The sequence below is a fragment of the Meles meles genome, chromosome 3 (genome assembly GCF_922984935.1).
Source record: "Meles meles chromosome 3, mMelMel3.1 paternal haplotype, whole genome shotgun sequence".
NCBI lineage: Eukaryota > Metazoa > Chordata > Mammalia > Carnivora > Mustelidae > Meles > Meles meles.
Genome location: NC_060068.1, coordinates 33,931,704 through 33,952,634, shown reverse-complemented (window position 1 = coordinate 33,952,634; position 20,931 = coordinate 33,931,704). Strand labels below are relative to the sequence as shown.

Below are 20,931 nucleotides of genomic sequence, written 5' to 3'. Positions count from 1 at the left end.
GAGGCTCTAGGTTTTGCATCCCAGACAGAACAGAGCCTCACTGCCGTTTCCATGATCCCGACTGATCAATACTGAGCAGTCTGTGTTTCTAGAATGTTCTCCTGCTCTGAGAGACCCCATCTACTCTCAGAAACCTGCACTGGAGGTCAAGACCCAACTGAAGGGAGGCAGTCATTTCCTTTTTTTTTTTTAAAATATTTTATTTATTTGACAGAGAGAAAACACAACTAGGCAGAGAGGCAGGCAGAGAGAGAGGAGGAAGCAGGCTTCCCGTGGAGTAGAGAGCCCGATGTGGGGCTCGATCCCAGGACCCTGAGATCATGACCCGAGCTGAAGGCAGAGGCTTCAACCCACTGAGCCACCCAGGCGCCCCGCAGTCATTTCCTTTTTGACTGAAAACGAAGCCAACAGATAAACCTAGTCCAAGTCCCAGGCTAATGATAAATTTTCTGGTTTATAAAAATATGTGTCCAAAGTGGTTACTTCCAGGGTTACGTACAATATAAATTACAAAAATAAAATAGAAAAGACAAGAAAGTTGAGCACGTTTTAAGTTCTTTTTCCAATGTTGGCCCTCATCCCTAGAGAGCAGTTTGAAACCGTCTACACTGCACCAGGAAGCCCGGCATATCTCGGCTCAGGAGGGAGGACCCTGACGTGGGGTGAGGTATTTCTACTAAAGGTGGGCGCGGCAGGAAGCCCATCCACAGGGACACAGGCGTTCCCTGTGAATGCACAGAGGAGGAAGAAGTGAGCAGAAAGCCAGTCTGCAGGGGCACCCGGCTCCACTTACAAAGGGGCCCTCAGAAGCAGGAGCCCCGTGTGCCCTCAGCATCTCCGTGCTGCGTTCACAGAGGCCTAGGGCAGATACGCATTTTTTTTTTAAAAAGATTTTATTTATTTTACTTGAGAGAGAGAGACGGAAAGCATGAGAGGGGAGAGGGTCAGAGGGAGAAGCAGACTCCCCACTGAGCAGGGAGCCCGATGTGGGACTTGATCCCAGGACTCCAGGATCATGACCTGAACCGAAAGCAGGTGCCCACCAACTGAGCCACCCAGGTGCCCCAGATACGCATTTTTTAAATGCTCCTCTCTGTTTTTCTTTTTTAAAGATGGACTGAGTGAAGTCTTTTAAAAGAACATATATTAGAGAGAAGGCTGTTTTAAGATGTTTATATTTGGATAACGATAACTTTCTTCAGTGTACCATCAGGCCTCCGAAACCAAAGCCATCCTAAGCCATATCATAGGTGTTTCTGCTTCAATCCAAGTCAGCATTTCCATCTTGTATTTGAATATGTCTAAACCTCACAACATAAAACTGTTACTTCAACCCAAATTTTGTTCAAGGGTTTCAGTCTCCACAGATAAGACCAACCAATGAGATGCAAGTGATGGAGAGAATCCTGTTTTAGAAAACATTTATAATAAACTTTCTTATCCAAGTTCCTCCTCAGAACACATTCTATAGAATGTTGACCCAATAGTTTCCCAAAGAGTTAAACATGGGATATGAGTAACAGAAGAGGCTCAAGGGATAAGCACAGTGAGCACAGGGGGCCAAAATGTGACCAGGGTAAGCCCAGTTCCATCGTGATAGTCTAGTACTCTAGCTTAGGGAACTCCGAGTAATATCCACAACAGAAAGTCTGAAAGCATCAATTTCAGGTGAGCAGTTTTAAATCAGAAAATACTCAATAGTTAATCACTGCTCCTAAGGGTGTTTCCTCCACAACCCCATGAGGGGATTTCCCAGAAGATCCATGGGTTTCCCTTTAGGAAAAGGAAATGCTCCACGAACTGGAAAACACCACCATCCCAGAGGTGTTCTGAATCGCCTTGTTTCCTAAAACAGATCCAAGCTAGGGAGTGGGGTGGGGGGGCGGTTTACGGGGTTTCTTTCAGCAAAAAAAGAAAATCGTGTAAGAGCGTTAGGTTGGAAACCGAAAACGCTGCCCTGGGAGATGGTGCCTCTCTCGGGGAAGGACCCTGACCAGTCTCGGAGGGAGCAAGTGCTCAGGAAGTCACTGCAGTCATCTTCAGTGATCGTTTTGTCAAAATCTACTCTTGCCACTAATGGATTTGAGAATCTGCCGTCATGTTATTGACATGGAGTGTTAGGCGTCTAACAAAGAAGGCGAAGTTTTAGGTGGCAGTTTAAATTAACGAGTCCAGAAGACCAGGAGAAAGGAGCGAGGGTAGATTAGGATTGTAAAGTCATATATGTCTCAAGCAGCACAAAACAGAAAATTTTATCTTGCAATAAAGCTAAAGGTACAGTCATCTCAGACTAAGACAATTTAGAGGAAACGGTGTCCACAGAGGTGTCTTGGTTTTAGCAGTGACAATTCTCAGCCCAAAACATGACAGATTTAAGAAAAGTTGTATTTTTTTTATTTATTAAATAGATTTAATTATATTCCTTCTGAAATACAAAAGATAGAATAAATCATACCATAAAAGAAGGTAAGATATGATAATATGATGGTGGCCAATTAATACACATAAACCTATTTTTTCCTGGACAGACACCAAATTACTCAAGAGGATTAAGAGAGAATTCTAGAAGCAGCACTACCTGGAAGATTATTTAGCATTTAAATACTGATTTCCAAAGTGCTAGAGGGCAAGCCTGAGCAAGCACACGTGGTCACATGCATATAAGTCCCAACGGTTACAGAGGATGAGAAATTGTCACTATTACCGTACAACTTTAAAAAAAGTAAAACAAAATCATCTACTCTAATTGCTCACCTGAAATGACCTTGCACAACATCTCTACGAGTGTGGCTCGCACTTGTGTTCTTCAGACACAGTCTGCTTCACTGTGAAATCTAGGCAGGCAATCCTATTGGAACTGAGCAGGGGCAAGGCATCGTGTTCCTTACATGCAGAACATGGAGTTTTTCTATTTGGTTCCATCAACCCCCAAGCATTTCAGGCCCATGGAAGCGAGAATTCCTTCACTGAGGACGAGCTTGCAGGTTGTGCCTTATCACCGGCAACCTTCGAGGGGTCCCGTGGAGGCATCAAGGCTGCTGTCTGTGTCTGAGGCCAGCGTCTGCTCGGTGGACATGGACGAGATGTCGTTGATGGACGACGACCGGGACGGAGTGGCGTTGCTGCTTACTGCTGCATCTGTGCTAAGAAAACCAAGGAGAATAAAATCTGATGCACGACATGGCTGCTGGTCTGGGCAGTGAGCCTTGGGGCCGTTCCCCCCCGCTGCTGGCAGGCTCCAGGCCTCACTGCCAGTGTGGACAAGTGGTGAGCCAGCTGCCCGTGCCCAGTTTTTCCTGGAGTCCTTCTCTGGGCCCAGGATCCCAAACATCCTCCTTTTCTTCCCGGGCGCTGAACATCATATCCACGCATGCGTATAATCATGCTGAAAAACACCTGCCTCTTTAAAAAAAGATATTCATAGAAAGTTGGTGAATTTATCCTACAACTCTCAGTGTCACAAAAGGCTGAAGCCCAAATAAGGGTTCGAGGGTCATCAGACGTTTCAGCTACAGTCATCAATACTTTGTCCGAGGGAAAAAGCAGCAACCTTGGAAGAATTCTTTTGTAATAAAAATGCGATGGAAAAAAATCAGATGAGGAGACACATCTTGAGAGACTCTTAAGTCTAGGGAACAAACTGAGGGTGGCTGGAGGGGAGGGAGGTGGGGGAATGGGGTAACTGGGGGATGGGCATTAGGAGGGCCCGTGACGTGATCAGCACTGGGTGTTCTATGCAACTGATGAATTACTGAACACTACATCTGAAACTAATGATGTACTATACGTTGGCTTTTTAAATTAAGAAAACTGTGTTAAAATAAAAACTACATACAAACAAACAAAAAGGAAAAAAATTAGTGGTCTCCTACTCATTTTATTTTTGTTTTATATATCCTGAAAACTGACATTTTGAGTCTTAAAGGTACATAAAACTATGCTATTTCCTAGGGCCTATATTTTAGTCTGGTACGAGCAAAAATAAAACATCTGAGCTGTCAGAGGCCAGTGCCTACAGTCTTCAATTTGTGCCTTGTTAACCACAGGCACCTAATTCTCTGCTGAAGTTACGTAATCTCCAGATACTTGACACGTACGTCATGCTGAACAGAAAATTCAAGAGAGAGTCCGCGGTGCCGTCTGTGCCTCCGTGTGCATGCGTGCGGGCTTCTGTGGGGGGGTGTGTGAGGTGAGAGAATAAATATAACGTGGAAGGATCTCACTCAGGAAGCAGGTAGGACCCTACGACCCTGCGCAAACACCACACGTGTTCTGTCTCCGACAGTTCCGTGGGGAATCAGCCACCAGGAAGGCCAAGTACAAATACGGGAGAACTAGATGAACAGCTTTCTCGCAAGGGAACCAGACTGCATTTTACTTAGATTTGCACGGATTTTCTTCTGAAGCCGGGTGGGGCCTGCCTAGAGAGGGTCATGCACTGTGGTGACATTTGAAATTCAGCTCCCTCATCTGTAGGTGGAGCTGGCAGGAGCAGAGGACAGCATGGAAACAGGCCGGTTCTAACCCAGTTCTAATCCCCCCCCAGCAGCCCGGCAGCTGCTGCCACTGCGACACCCCAGACAGGCAGCCGACCTCCCATCAGGAGTTCTCGGACCCAGGGCTGGATGAGCTGCCGTCCCACACGCTACTGCCACTTAGGAAAGTTGGACGGGGAAAAGGAGACTGGGCTCAAGCTATCAAAGCAATCACTAACCTGAAGGCTGATCTTTGACCACACCGTTCTTGCTCCTCTCTTCCCAGTCCAGCACTTCCTTGTAAATCAGCTCTTCAAACAGAAACGCAAGGTAGAAGCCTCCATCAGTTTCTCTGCATCTCTGAACCCTGCTTCCTAATCAGTCGGGGCCACTCCAAGGGCAACGCGATGCCTTATTTTTAACCGTGATATATGGTTAACTCAATAATACTGTCTACCTAGACCAAAACACCCACGTTTCGATACATTATATCTTCTCAGCCTGACTGAAGGTGGTTCTGTACCCACAGGGGGTTCTACAAGGGGTGGGGACTAGCAAAGTAGCTCTTGTGGAGCATTTGAAAGTACCACACACTTTCACGCCATTTGCAAGCATTTCTCTCGTCATTACTCGGGGTTCTCCAAATGGAGCCAGTATCCAACTGTGGGGGAGAAGCCCCTCCAGCCTGGCCAGAAATTTATCCAAACTCATCAGTCATTTCTTGGCTTCAACCTTAGTTTCCTTGATTCTGACTTGTAAATGAAGCTAACAACCTACCAGGGAAGCATCAAGCGTTCCTAGAGTTTAGGCATTTGTGAGCCGAGAGGAGAATGCCTTGAGCATCTCCCCGGCCACGGAGTGTGGCTGTGTGTGTCGCCCTCCGAGCGCATATTCATGCAGGTCCCGGCTGTCCAGTCACCCCAGGGAGAGCAGACGTAATCCGCTTGGGCAGAGCACGTTGCCATGTTTGACCTGCACTGACCCAGGTTCTCAATTCCTACTGATTCTGCTTTTTAATGGGGAATTGCTCTTCGACCTCCTGGTTATGAGCTTAGTTGCCTGTAGGCTGTTTGGTGAATCTCACAATCTTCAGAAGCCACAGTATGCAGCTGATACCTGCCCTTCTCTGTCATCTGCAAGTTCCTGCTCTACTAGGAAGTGGGAAGACCTGGGCTAAGAGGGGCTGCAGGGCCTCTCACCGCTTCCCTAGAAGGGCTCCTGCTGACAGGCAACTGCATGGGTGAGCGAGGGGCAAAGTCCGATCTGCCTTTACCTTTCCACTCTTCAATCGCATGCTCTCGTTCTTCCAGCTGGGCATCGTAAATCTGAGGTGGTGGCTGAAAATTAAATGACAGGTGAAGTCAACAGTTACAAACGTAACGAGGCATGAAGAGGGTAAAATCGCTGGGGAGATTCTCATCTATTTATCACGTGGCTTTCATTCAATACATGGCTCCTTAAAGGTTTCTTCAGAAGTGTGATGTTACGTCACTTTGCGAATCAAAATAATTAGGGAGAAATTAACCAAGAAAAAAAAAGAGCTATTGTGGTCCTCTTAATAATGACATGATCTCCAAACACTCTCAGGGGATCTGCCCAAATGTATCTATGAAGCAGTAATCATGAGCTGCTTCCTAGTGACCCGCCCTGGATGAGGACCGTGCCAGCTCAGGTCTGCAGTTCTTCACGTCAGAGCCCCCTTACCCAATCCCCAACTTGCACAGGACTGTTCCAAAGACCGGCTTCAAAAGCACATGTCGATAAATGGGGCTCCTTGAAACACTGTTCACTGTGGTGGTGAAGCCCACGGGCCAGCCCGACAGTGAGCCTGCTCCCATGAGTTACTCTTAGAGCCAGAGAGCGTTCAGGCCACTGCTGCTAAGTCAGAATGGCCCTGAGCCCACACTCGCAAGTGGAACTGCCCTGGGAACCTTCTGGTGGGTGCCTCTGGGGAAGGACAGATAACCCTGGGATTTTCAGCAAGTCTCTTAGCCTCCCTGATGGGGTGACCTAAACAAGCTTTTACAAGCAAAGCACGCGGCACCCTGCCAGGCACACGCTGGGGGCTTCGTAAGTGGTGGCATTAAGATCCCACGCCAGCTTGTGTATAAAGGAAGACAACATGTCACCACAGCATAGGCACGTCCACTCCTGAGCTACATGGAGCAATGGCCCCAGGAGCAAGGGTCCCAAAAGGGACTCAGGTCTCGGATGACCCCTGGCCTCTTTGTAGTCAGGAGTCCTCTGAAATCTAGAACTTGTGGGCACCTAGGTGGCTCAATGGGTTAAGCGTCTGCTTTTGGCTCAGGTCATGATCCCAGGATCCTGGGATTGAGCCCTGCATCAGGCACCCTGCTCAGCAGAGACTCTGAGGCTCTCTCTGCTTGTGCTCTGTCGGATGAATAAATTAAATCTTAAAAAAAAGAAAAAAAAAAAAAGAAATCAAGAACTCACGCAGCTGTTCGGACTGAGCCATGGAAGATCCGAGGAAACATACGCCCTGCCCTCCCCAACAAGTCCTTCTGGAACACAGGCTTACCGCTTCGGCTTCAGCAGGGTCATACCAAACGGTAATATAAGGGTGACGTAAAGCTTCGTCCACGGAGATTCGCTTGTCGGGATCAATCACTAACATTTTTGATAACAAATCTCTGGCTTGACTTGCTAGGGTGGAAACAAACGATTAGATGAATACATGAATGCCGAGACACAGAACATCACAGAAAAAATGTGACAGTGCAGACTGAATAGAGATGTATTCACCTTGAGAAATTTTTTGACAGGTTCCAGATCAATCAAGGCTTTTTCTTTACGAATAAGCCAAGAAGCCACTTTCACTACCATCAGGTTTTTGATCTCCGTTTCTTGCCTCTGGATCGGGGGGTGGGGGGGGGACAGGGCACCAAGGGGACACAGGCCAATGGGAGGCCGACATGGTGCCTGGGGAGAGCTGCCACGAGGGAGGGCACAGGAGCCCAGCTAAGGGCCACACTGCTTGACATGCCGGAGCACCGGCAGGCTCTTCTCTTCATGTCCCCTCCAGATGGATTACAACAGACCTCTGAAGCCATACAATGATCCCATGTTTGCCCATGATCAAACACTTCATGGATGCCTCCCCTAAGCCCAACTGCATGTAACGTTGGCAACATACACTTTAAAAAAAAAAATCTAGAGATTACTTGTTAGAAAAAACCCAACATGCTCAGTAACTCACCTAGGTTTTGGCAATTAAAGTTCACATCGGTAGGCAAAGGAGAGATGGGGCTTTACTGACGGAGGCACAGTTTACCCTGAGGTGGAGAGAAATCTATCCTTTCCCTTAAATCACAGCTTTAGGGATGGGCACAGGAGAAGGGGAGGAGGAGCTTTATTTTATCCAACTATGGGCTAGAATCTTAACTCGAGTATTCCTTGTACCCAAAGACTGTGATTTCCAATTGCTATAATTAACATAAGACTGGTTCAGAGGGACTCGAACCTTTTCATTTTGACCAAAAGTTTCAGTGTGGCCATTCTGCAGTGGACAGAACTTTTAGGTCTCTAAGACTTCAGGCTGGCCTGTACCTCACTTTATTCGAGGGCTTCCACTATTTTATCTCCCCACATCCAGAGGCATCAGAACAAGGACCTGAAGAGGCCGAGAGTGGTGCCCAGACTGTGGAAACAGGGATGAGGGAAACAAGGGGCCTCTTACTTTTAATTTTGTCTCGTTCGGATTCGGATGGGAATATCCAATCTGGAAAGAGCTCTTCAAATTTGATGCCGGGATATTTCGGTCTGTTTTCTACGTAATTCCTCACGGTTGGCTGCAGTTTCTTCATAAATTCCGCGGATGGTGTTCCTAGCTGCTCAATGACTTTATTCCACTGATCAATATCTAAGGAGTCTCTTGAGGAAAATACAACTGAAGGGTCTTACGGTCACGTTACATGGAGTAGCATCATTCAAAGAAACACGAAAACCCTCTTTCGACCTACTGACAGGTAATGAGTGAGGCCATCCCACAGGTGTTTTGATACAATATGCAAATATGGTGTGGGTTTCCAAAGTGGAGACTTGTTTTAAAACCTCTGCACCTTTCTAAACTCTGGTCACAGTATATTAAACTGACCCACCAAGGGATGTATGCCTTCCCCTTCTAGACTGAATGACAGTTATCTTGTAACTGAAGGATACCCATGACAGAGGTGATGAAAGATGAAGTTAGATAAATAGGACTTCGGCAAACCGAAATCAGTTTTCACACCAAGGCTACTTAGATTTGAAAGCCTGCTGAAGTAGACAGACCTGGGTCCCGGGGTCACGGCTGGGAAAGCAGAGGCCCCACGGAGTATGGTGTGTGAGCCGGGGCTCAGGGCTCTCGAGCCCAGGCCCCGTCCTCTCCCATGGGACCACGGGCCTGCCTGGGACTGGGCTTAGATGGACAGCTCTGCGAGGTCATTCTCGTTCCCCTGGCACTGACCCTGACCATCACTGCAGTACCCTGGAGTGCATCTTACTTCCTTTCAGAGCACATGACCTGGGTTTCGGACTCCACTGTGCTCTAACCATGCGCCGGGTGCTGGACACTCAGTCTCCCTTGGCTCCCAACTTGCTTGTTTGTAAAATGCAGAAAATACCAGCTTTGCCTAGTTCACAGGGGGCTTGGAACCACGGGCATTATGAGCTGGAGAGTGATTCTGAGACTGTAAACAATGATAACAGAGAATGTAGGTCAGGAAAAAAAAGGCATGTAAACAGCAGTGTTTAAAAACCCATTTTCAAAAGTTGTTAAAAAAAAAAAAAGGATGGAGGTTTGTCTTAGAAAAATGCAATCACATTATTGTGGAAGAAGCCAGGGAGCTGAACAGGCTCGGGGATGGGCTCTGGACACTGGAGTCACTAGCATATTCTCCTCCCTCACTCCTGTGTTCCTATGTGCTGCCGGAGCTGGATGGGGAAGCCCTCAAGCCCTTCTGAGCACCTTCACTTTCCACGGATCTTCTGAAACATCCCTCGTCTCCCTGCTCCTGCTCTTGTCTGTGAGTCTGTCTGCCTTCCGCCCAGCAGCTGGAATGACCTTTTCCAACATAAGTCAGGTCGGCGCCTAGAAAAGGGCAGGTGCTGAGTAAATGTTTAGTGTGCTCATGATCAAGGGTCATTTCTGTAGACTAACGGGGGGAAGGGGAAGGGTGGGAAGGGAAACATCACCCCCAACAAGCCTGGTGGGCCTTCTGGGAGTGTGCGTGCGCTCCTATCCCTTGGCTTCCACAGGCCTCTCATTATGCTGAAGGGGGATCGAGGCTGAGGGAGGCCCGGACTCCTGTGCGCCCGAGGGTGGCAGCTCCCTGTCTCTGATGGGCTACTGTGGCACAGCAGGTCCTCTTCTACCCCAGGTCATGGATCTGAAGCACATCTCAGAGCACTGCAGTCTGGATGCCAGAATCTTTTCCCATTCTAGTAATTTTTTTTTTTATTTTTTTTTTTAAAGATTTTATTTATTTATTTGACAGAGAGAGATCACAAGGTGGCAGAGAGGCAGGCAGTGAGAGAGGGGGAAGCAGGCTCACCGCCGAGCAGAGAGCCCGATGCGGGGCTTGATCCCAGGACTCCGGGATCATGACCTGAGCTGAAGGCAGAGGCTTTAACCCACTAAGCCACCCAGGCACCCCTCATTCTAGTAATTTTTAATCTAATGTTTGAAATAGTGGGCAAAAATTGCCTTTGGAAAATGATGTTAACCCTGTATATATATTTTGAGAATGACATCAGGTGGCCTGATATATAAAAATATTAGTTACAGACATAGCAAGATGTTAATACTTAAGGGAGGAACTTCAAATTAACTTTGTAGTGCAACAGAAACTATCCACAGTTTTTATACTTTCTGAAGAAAACATTTCTTAAATCAAAAAAAGAAGGGCACAAAATGAATAAGAATTGAGACCAATGAAATGTTAAGTAGATCCTTCTAAATTATTTATCTTTAGAATACATCAACTTTTCCCTTTTAAGCTGAGTCTGTTTGCAAGATAAAGACCTCCTTATTTATAGTTTGGAACAAGCGAATCAAAGGAAAGGCAATGGAAAACTGCCAGAAAATTTATTAGAACAAAATAAAATGCTGTATTTAACTTCATATAAAATCTGTGATGTGGGGGCACCTGGGTGGCTCAGTGGGTTAAAGCCTCTGCCTTCGGCTCAGGTCATGATCCCAGGGTCCTGGGATCGAGCCCCGCATTGGGCTCTCTGCTCAGCAGGGAGCCTGCTTCCTCCTCTCTCTCTCTCTCTGCCTGCCTCTCTGCCTACTTGTAATTTCGGTCTGTCAAATAAATAAATAAAATCTTTAAAAAAAAAAATCTGTGATGTGAAAAATGTCAAGGAAGGCAAATAAAATGATAGGAACAAAATCTTTTCATTCCACATTTGTAAAGAATTTATATTACAAGAAAATCACCTTCATAAAATTATAAAAAAACGAAAATAACGTTAATAAAATACATACAAAACACTGACTACACAGCTCCATCTCCTTTAAAAAATAACCATCAATCTGCCAACGGACAGAGACCACTTTAAGGTTTCATAAGGCAAAAACAAAATCAAAGACTAATGGAAATCGTAAGTGGTTAGAACACAAATGAAAAAGGGAGTATGTTCGAGTGAAAAATATTAAATATGGGAGAATGTGGGGAGCGTGATCAAGGAAAGCTACCCTAACGAGCGTGTTGTCTCGTCTGCTCTTCGCTCTGTGTTATGTGATTTGCTGACCACAGTATAAGTTAATCTTCTGCATAGTGTATTTATTCAGACTTCTCCAGGTGTGTCACTAAAGAACCTTCTAGATGGATCTTTTAAAAATTTCTACAAAATGTCAGCAAAGTAACAGGCAAGAAAATTAACATATACTGTTCCTCACCAACTTCCTTTTGATCTCTTTTACTTTGGTCTTATGTAGTGTGCTTCAGTTCTTTGGGGGAAAATATTTTAGTCCATACTAATAACTAGCAAAACGGTATATTAATAATTGAATGACACAATAATACTGGCCTATTAAACTTAGACAGCAACCTTCCTCATTAAATTAACTGAATGAACTAAATAAACAGTATTTTTCATTTAAATATCAAAATACGTTTGACAAAATAAATCAATTCCTAAGCTATTTTTGATAAAATTAAAACTAACATAATTGGTTTAATATAACTCTAAGCCTCAATAAAGTCATTACAGGTAGTCAAGTGAAAAAGAAAACATAAAACTGAACCATTTGGTTTGTGACGCTAATTTAACAAACACAATAAAGACCCCCCCAGGATACGGTCTACAAGTACAACATTTTCCTTTCGAGCTCCTGCTGGCCTCAGCATTTATGGAAAGCATGGCCAGGAAGGTCCCGGGAAGGATACGATCAGTGCCTTGGAAAATCACACAACCTTTCACCAGCTCTCCCATGATGCAACCCACTGACCAGATATCAACTGAAAATAAAATGAAATGATAAAATTATGAAGTGCCATGAACAAAACAAAGGTGAGGAAAAGGAATTCTAACAGTGTACTAAACACACAAATATGGAAAAATAAATGGCTAGCTAAAGGTGAGCTGTCCCCACGGTGCGAACGATTGCCGGCCTCTGCTGTGGCCTTCGGCTTCTGGCAGTCTGGGCTGTACTGCCCGAGGGTCCAGCACTTTACAGCATGGGAAACAAACAGACCCGCCAACAGAAGAGGTGGCTGTGCCCCCAGAGCTGTGTGCAGGCAGGCGCCCGCCCGCCCCCACGGCCCATGCTGGGTCTCTCCCTGTGAAGGATACAGTCTCTTCCTGGGAACAGGACTTTATGGAGGACCATTTCTGCCATGATGCACCCGACAGACCAGATGTCCACTACCAAACACCAGGTGATTAAAACCAGCCCAAGACCCCCATGAAGCTTTCTCAAACCCCCTCCCAACAAAGACAAGCCCGGCTGTTGTCAAGTATGGACACCACGTCCGCTGCGCGACCCTCTGCTACCCTGTCATGCCTGCAGGACCTCCCGGGAGCAGGTGCGCTGGTCTGGGCTTCCCTGGGGCCCGAGGGCCAGACGGAGGGCTACTTGGTGGCCCTGCTTAGCACTATGGGAGGAGCCAACGGGGCCACCAGGAAGCCATAGAGAGACAACTCTCGGGGTGGGGGGGCAGACACTGGTAACCATCCAGATCACCTGCACCAAGTTTCAGGCTCTTAGCAAGTAACTGTGATTGAGTTCTTTTTGACAAGTTTGTCAAGAGCTAAGTTACAAAGGGCTCTGATATTGTTCGAGTAAGTTAAGTGTTGATGTTAAAAAACCAGTTTTACACAAAAAGCAGCATGTATCACTCCGTTTGTACTAAGCTCAAAAAATAAGGAAAAACCAGGTTTGGCACTGGAAACCAGGGTAACAGCTCCCTCTGGGGGCTGAGACCTGGAGGAGGCCCGGGGAGGTCTTCAGGTACTGCTGGTGTGGTGGGCCTGCACATGTGTCTTAACTAAGCACGTTAAAGTTGGAGATGGTAAAAAGTACTCATTTCAAAAGTGAATTTGCAGAAGCGGGTGACTTCGGCCATGGAGACATGAGATTAATGACTTTGCACCTGTGGGCCCGCCCAGGGTGTTTCCTGTGGCCAGGGGGACGCTGCTAGTGGTGAGCCGCGGCCTCGCAGGGGTGCCGCCCGCACTCACCATTCTCTTTGTAGCCCATGCCCAGGATGACTTCAGGCGCCCGGTAATAACGCGTCACCACGTATGGAGTCATCATGAAGTTGGTACACGCCGTCCGGGCCAGGCCAAAGTCAAGGATCTTGAGTGTGCAGTCTGATTTTACTACGATGTTGCTAGGCTTCAAGTCCTAGGGCAGAGACAGCTGAGGTGAGCCAACTTCGCACCGCAGGGATTTGTGAGGCTGTGGGCTGCCCAGGTACCAGAGTTCTGGGACACCAAGGGAGGTTAGAACTGAACACTGGAATTTGGGAAAACCCAACTCTCTCAAATTGAAACAAATACAAATTCACTTCAAGAAGTCAAATGGTTGCCCTCGTCCCTATGTGGGAAACGACACGACATCCCTTTGCTTAAAACCTCCTTGGAGCTCCCACAGAACCCAGCTTTTCCTCCTCCACACCTGTTCCTCCTTCAGTCCCCAGCTGTCCCACAGAAATATAACGGAGGCCACACGGAATTCACATTTTCTAGTAGCCATCTTAGGAAGGATGAATACAAACACATAAAGTGAATTGTAATAAGGTACCTTATGTAACCCAATATACCCATTAACATTATCATTTTAATATGTGAAGCAACATACAGAAATTATTAATGAGACAATTCACATTCCTTTTTTGGTACTGTTCTTGAAATCCACTGCATGTTAACAATGACACCACATTCTGAGTGCTCAACAGCCCTAAGTGGCTTGTGGCTGCCACACTACTCAGCACGGGGCTAGAATTCTCTAACTCCGCAATCTTCGAATGGAGACTTCTTCTCTCAGACAAAGAATTCCATGGTCCCCAAGCCCGCCCCACCGCACACACCACCCAGAAGGCACCCTTATCTCCCCCTGCCAGAGCCAGTTCTGTGACTGGAGACCCGGGCAGCGCTCTCAGCTCTCAGAGCCCAGCTTCATCCAGCAGATGCACTGAAGTTGCTTGCTGTGTGGACACACGTGTCACCCTCCCCTCGACCCCACACCCTGGACACATGAACATGAGTTCCACGAGGACCCTCTCACTCCCAGATCCTCCCTCAGGCCCCAGGGATCTGACTTCTGGCTGGAATGGCAGCCAGCCTGCACATTCGCCCTAGAAACTGTGCCTTCTCAGCTACACCCCCCGTCCGCTGTCCTCCCCGGTCACACCAAGCACGGGAGGACCTGGAAGACTGTGTGAGGGGTCAGGCCCAGCACTTGACTAATGCCTTCCAAGGAACATGCACAGATGGGTGCACGCAGGTGTGCCTTGAGACAGTTAAAAACTCCATCAGATAAAATTATGTTTCATTACTGCTGAATGTTCCCAACTTCTTGGATTCAGTAGAAATATGTAATATTTGAAAACACAATGAAAATTCCCACTGATTCTCATGCAGATGCCCTGGCATCACTGGCCACCACCGTCTCATCCTCTCATCCATGCATCCTGATGTGGGGGAGCGCGCGGGAGCTCCCCCATCCCTCTGTGAGCCCCTCATGCATACCAGCGAGCCTTGTGAGGAGGAAGTCATACAGCTAAGGCAAAGAACCAATTTATCTCTAGCTTCTTTTTTTTTTTTTAAACCACAACTATGGCAAGAACAGGTATGTTAGAATACAGACTGCTAACATGTGAGATAATGCTCAACTTTGTGAAGAAAAAGAATTTTTTTTTTAAATGTCCAAATGACAAGGAACAATTTTTGGTCTCTTTGGAAAGGAAGGACAACATCCAGAACTGGCCAACACACAGCTTTCCTGATGCTGTTGGTTGGGATGTCAAAAGGTGCGTTCTTTAGAGGAAGCTGATTTCTTCCTCTGGAATCCACCCCAGCCTTGATCTAAAGCAAAGCCACAGGGAAAAGGGTTAGTAGAGCAGCTCACGGTCCACCGCTCAGTGAACCGCAGAATGAGGTAGAAAACTTGCTGGTCTCCAGACCCTTCTAGCTGTCAGAAAATTCTCCCTTCGCGCGGATTTGGTTGGAAGGACACCCTTTACTGCCATCTGCTGGAAAACTGTGATAACAAAATGCAACGCCTCTCTGTGATGTCCTGGCAGGCCTGAGAGGTGCTGGCCTGGGGATGCCTGCCCACAGGAGGGGCTGGAAAAGGTCTCGGGGTTCCTGACGACCCCCCACTTCCATGGCACTCTCTCCTCGCCTCCACACATAACCAGTGGCAGCTTTCCAAACCAAACCGGACTCAGGGCTTCAAGGTGGTGGAGGAAAGACAGCTCAGCCCCTTCAAAGCTTGAAAACCACCCCAACCAGGGAAAACAAGAAACACACGTTAATCAATACAAAGGACACACGAACTTGGGGCTTGGCCCACAGATATGGGGATGGCCACGAGAGCACAGCGTCCCTGGGACAGACAACAAGAATGCATGAAACAACTATAGCCACAGAAGGGCCAGAGCAGAGAAGGGGGCCGAGGGTGTTACCCCACAGCACCACTTTTCCCGGTCAGTTCTCAGATCAGAACTGAATGACTGGAGTGGTGTCCTAGGAAGGAGGACCCTGCACGTGGTGACAAGTGTCCACTGCCTTGATTTCCCCGGTTCTTCCCTACAGGTACCTGCAGCCACTCAGCGGGGTGACTGAACCCTGGGACAGGAGGCTAAGCAGTCATCTGGAGGACTGTGGGACACAAGCTCTGAGTGGACCCTGAAACGCGATGACCCAAAGCACCATGGTTCCAGCTAGGTGACGACACAGACCCGTGCACACTATGGAAGGACACTGCTGTCCGTCCCACCTGTGTGTGAACAGTTTCGGACCCTCTCTCCCAGTCAGCACGGAAGAATGCATTTGCCCTGTCAGTGGCTTCACGCCGTACTAAGACCTTATTAATCGGTTCTAGGAGCTCTACGGTGGCAGGCACCGCAGCTGCAACCAGCACTACTAGCTGCATAGGCCTTGGCAGTGAACATTCTCTGGGACCACTGAGTTTCCTCTGGGACCAGACTGGGGACTCAAACAGGGATGCGACACGGAGCCGTCCTTGAGTTCCTTGAGTTTCAGGGGTGGTCCTAATCTCCTCTATCCATGCTGACCCCGGAGGTCAAACATGTTTTTTACTTATCCTGGTGGGACAGTCTCATGTGTCCACTTGGCCTTCGCCATGGTGACACCTCTTACCTTGCAGGCCAAGGTCACTCCAACTGCCCAGTGTATCCGTTCCGATCATACAATTTCAGGACTGGGGAGGGGACTGCTGGCTGCGTCCATGGGCCCAGTAGCCTGTTCTGAGCCACCGGAGTCAGACCCCTCAAATATGAAGGTCTGGGTCACATGCAGGCAAGCCACGGAGACCTGGCAAGGTGACAGCCAAGGGAACAGAGAGTGGAGAAGGGAAGTGTGCATCTGTTGTGGCCCAGAGAGCAACTGCTGGAACAGGAGCTATGGTGTGTAGCTGCCTTCTCAATCTCCCCTCAGGAAGAGAGACCCATGGGGAGCACCACAGAGCTCCTCCTGACCTGTGTGGCTCCTGGCCTGTGACAGCGTGGGGCAGGAGCCCATTTCTGAGACACCAGACTCCAGCAGGCGGCTCGGGGACTGCAGTGGGGGAAGCTTTCTGAGGGCTATAGTGCAGTCTGCAGCCCTGCCCTCAGCCCCTCCAACAGCTTGGCCCTGGGCTGCCTTCTGCCCGCCTCTCCAATCCCTGCAGCCCACTCCCCGGCTCTTCCTCATAGGCCTTCACCTAGTACGAGTCTCGCAGGTCCAGTCCCATCCTGGCAGGCCATGCTGTCCATGAAAAACCCCACATGCTCTCTGGGGACAAAGAGTGACGGAGAGGCAGGAAATGACTTGGCTGAGTGTGGTACATTCCAAACTCAGTGAGCAGCCCAAGCACCACAAGGGGGACCAGAATGCCCAGGAAAGGGTCAGGGCTTTCCAGATCTCCCCAGCTCCACCCCAGAAGACAGGCCCAGGCTCCTTCTTCACCCCTATGGCCCCATAGCCTAGAAAAACTGAAACCGAGATTCCAGACTTGGGCCTTGGCACAACAGCAACAGACATGCTGCTGGGAGGCACAGAGAGGGCATGGGTGTAGTGGAGGTCTGCATGCTGACCCAGCCCCACCTCACCCAGCTTCTGACACCAGGCATTCTGGGCATTCTGAAAGAAATACTACAAATTTCCCAGAACTCTAGGGCATAGCCTTCCAGACTGAAGGGCCATCAAGTGCCCACCACAAGGAATGAAAAAAATTTCTGTATCAAGGCCTATCGTCATAACGTTTTAGAACGCAAGAAATGAAGAAACACTTTTAGAGGATCCAGAGAGAAAAACACAACAGGGCACTTGCAAATGATCTAGAGTAAGAATGGTATTAGAAAGCTCAAAAGCGGGGCGCCTGGGTGGCTCAGTGGTTTAAAGCCTCTGCTCTGCTCAGGTCATGATCTCAGGGTCCTGGGATCGAGCCCCGCATCGGGCTCTCTACTCGGCAGCGAGCCTGCTTCACCCCTCTCACTCTGCCTGCCTCTCTGCCTACTTGTCATCTCTCTGTCAAATAAATAAATAAAATCTTCAAAAAAAAAAAAAAAAAAGAATTCCAGAAAATTAAAAAAAAAAAAAAAGAAAGCTCAAAAGCCAAACTACACCACACTAAAACAGGGTACTGCATTTACAACTCAGAGGGCAACTGATTTGTAACTAAGAATTCTATATCCAGCCAAACTACGAATCACATGACAGGCAGGGCAGAATGAAGAGTTTCAAGCATTCAAGGCCGCAAAAAAGTTTACCTCACATGCACCACTTCTGCGGAAGCTATTGGAGGATGTGTTCCACCAAAACAAGGGAATAAACTGAGAAAGACACAAAGGGGTCAGGAAGCAGGTTAAGGAAAGCCCCAGGGAAATGCTAGGGCCAGGGCCAGGATGACCCCCCCTGCCGCATCAGGTACAGGGGTGGGGGGTAGCCAGTCAAGGTGGGAACACCACTGAGGCTCTGAGAGCGAGGGTCCACCTGTGATGAAACAACACATCACCTGGACACACTGAGAGGAAATCCAGACGCTTGGCAGAAGGCTTTGCTTGGCAGAAGGCTTTGCGTTAACTTAGCAAGGACAGCAGAGCAAACTACTTGCTCCTTGAAGAGCAAAAGAACAAAGACCACAATGCAAACAATTAAATGACAAGTGTCCTTAACTCTGGGGGTGAAAAGTTGAAAGGAAAAGAAATTCTATCACAGTGTAAACAGAAGGCTGCGGGGGGCGGGGGGCATTTAGGTGGTCAGGGTGATAGAAACACACCACCCATACTAGTCCAAACCCGAGGACACTGCCAACACCAGGGAGGTCAGGCCACGGGAAAGGTAGCTGAGGGGTAGGGGAGGCTTTGGGTCAGGGAGAGGGAGCTTAAGTGACACCTTATGCCCCAAAGGGAAGGGATGGGGATAAACACCAAAATAACAGCTAAAAGAACTAAGTTTGCTTCTGGGGAGCAAGAAATTAGAAGGAGGAAGTGGGGACTCTGTTTTTTTTTTCTTAAATAAATATTTGACTCTTGATTAAAATAAGGAACAAATCAACCGACTTGTTCAGAGAGTTGCAGAATAATTGCAAACAAGGTGATCCCATTTGAAAAGTATAAACTGAAACGGACATCAGTACACACAGATACATTGGTAGTAAGGTAGTCACTCTAGAGTTTGGGAGCAAACACCCAGCTGCTATCACCAGCCACCCCCAGACAACAGCAGAGAGCTGGGGGACTTTCCCTTCTTTTAAGTTTTTGAATCATACAAGGTAAAAAGTGTCGCGAGGCTATCAATGTTTTATTTTTCAAATAGTTAAATTTTATATTTAGCATAAAAGCATTTTAATAAGCAAAATTGAAAATGTGTATTTTGTGCATGGCACTGTGTATGAGAGAAAGGACCAGAAAGGCTCACGGACAACTGTCAACCCACTAACGGGCTCTTCGTCACCTCTTGGGTCCTGGCTGGGTGGGCAGGGTGGGCCACTGGGGGCTTCTTGCTATTTGCTCTATCTCCCTTTCCCACTACCAGCACGTGGTACTTTCACGAGCGAGCACAAAGCCCAGCAGACCCATGAATGTGTGAACAGGTAGAAGACAAGGAGGTGGAGGGGCAAGGCCTGGTGGGGCGGTGGACAGAATGGAGAAGGGCTTGGTGGGATCATCTGCTCGGGTGTTCTCGGGTTTGTAAACACTGTGCTGGGCAAAGTAGACACCTCTTTGGACACTCTTTGACATTTTGGTCATCAGGAGTGGGACCAAGCTTCAGGGACCGAACATTCCCTAACAGGGGCATGTGTGCTGCAGCCCTGAAAAGGTCCCTAGGATATTGCTTCCCCACAAATCTCTGGGCCCAGGAAGGGAGGAACAAGTAAGGCAAACCATTTTCCTTTGCAAAACTGACAAGGCTTAACACAGTAAGGCTGGAAACTTATTCTAAAGCGTGAATGTAACACAAAATGTGGTTAAGAGCTAGGAAGAATGTCTTAATTTATATAATGGACTGTGAAAATTTTAGGAAGCAAAAGAGAATGGTATGTTGGGAAATGTTTATTTTTAATTCAAAAATGGGTATTATTATGCTAAGTGAAAGATGTCAGTTGGAGAAAGACAAATATCATATGATTTCATTCTTCTGTGGAATTTAAGAAACAAATGAGCAAACAGGGGGAAAAAAAAGAGAGTAAGATAAACCAAAAAACAGACTCCTCACTGCAAGAGAATAAAGTACTGGTCACCAGAGGGGGAAGGTAGGGGGATGCGGGAAACAGGTGATAGGGAGGAAGGAGGGCCCTTGCTGTGATGAGCACTGGGTGTATCGAAGTGATGAATCATGATATTGTATACCTGAAACTAATATTACACTGTAGGTTAACTAACTGGAGTTAAAAAAATAAATAAATAAACAAAAGAAGAAAATGAGTAATAATTATTTTAAAAGAAAATTTGTCAACAGAATTTGTATTATTTCAACTGGACACTTGGTGGCAGCAAAGGCCATATTTTAAATAACGTCACCCAGTCAGGAGCCCAGCGTGTGTAAGGCCCCACACAGGCCCTGGCTGGGGACCAGGTATGCCGCCCAGGCCCGCAGGCTTTGCGGTTCCAAACCTGAGGCTCGTGGCTAGGGGTAAGGGCAGTCGGGTCCTCTGTGGACTGGCGGGCTGTGCAGTTGCAGCCAATGTTTCCTAGCGCCTAACAGATCTACCACACCATTGAAAATCTCTCTATTCTTTCCTCTATGAATAGGCTTCTTTGTTCCGGACTCACCATCTTTCTCCCCACACAGATTGTGGTTCAGAGAAATGACAACTTCTTGATGTTGGAATATAATATCTAAAGACAATCTGTCGACAGAATTAGTACGGTAATAATTTAGAGAATGCTAAGAATGTTTCCAATACAATTCTATTATCTCTGCCTGTAGTCTCACTCAACATTTTATTGTCAAAGAAAATTCTATCCTGATGTTCTGCTTGCACAGTGATACAAGTCAAAAAAGAAACAAAAACTCCTAAGAGCAGCTTACAGAATTACACTGTATCCACTGGTTTTTAAATGCTACTTCCTGACAGAGTACAGCCAGCTGTCATTCAAATCTCAGTTTAGGGGCTCAGGACACCCATCCTGGGCCATTCTAAAAGTTCCCACCAAGGGGCCGGGATGCCGCAGTGCCAAAGCTTTACGACTCTAAGAAATGGGTATTTGGGCCATAATTTATGTATGATTTCTCAAGCAATGGTATCATTTACTACTTAGCCTCTAACTGTTCCCCACCC

General features: G+C 47.4%; 1 protein-coding gene across 5 annotated transcripts in view; it reads right to left on the bottom strand.

The window, feature by feature from the left end:
• Nucleotides 1–2,371: 2,371 nt before the first annotated feature.
• Nucleotides 2,372–20,931, bottom strand: part of MAPK9 (mitogen-activated protein kinase 9) — a 49,244-nt gene continuing 30,684 nt past the window's right edge. For 2 of the 5 annotated variants that reach the window (XM_045999394.1, XM_045999396.1), the window contains exons 6-12: nt 13,161–13,326; nt 12,273–12,344; nt 8,173–8,355; nt 7,015–7,139; nt 5,749–5,812; nt 4,715–4,786; nt 2,372–3,138 (exon numbers count right to left, since the gene is read on the bottom strand). In XM_045999394.1, coding sequence (XP_045855350.1) covers nt 2,996–3,138; nt 4,715–4,786; nt 5,749–5,812; nt 7,015–7,139; nt 8,173–8,355; nt 12,273–12,344; nt 13,161–13,326 — 825 coding nt within the window. In that variant the 3' untranslated portion in view covers nt 2,372–2,995. Of the gene's footprint in view, nt 3,144–4,714; nt 4,787–5,748; nt 5,813–7,014; nt 7,140–8,172; nt 8,356–11,866; nt 11,939–12,272; nt 12,345–13,160; nt 13,327–20,931 lie in introns of all 5 variants that reach the window. The other 3 variants (XM_045999393.1, XM_045999395.1, XM_045999397.1) reach the window with 2 other exon arrangements.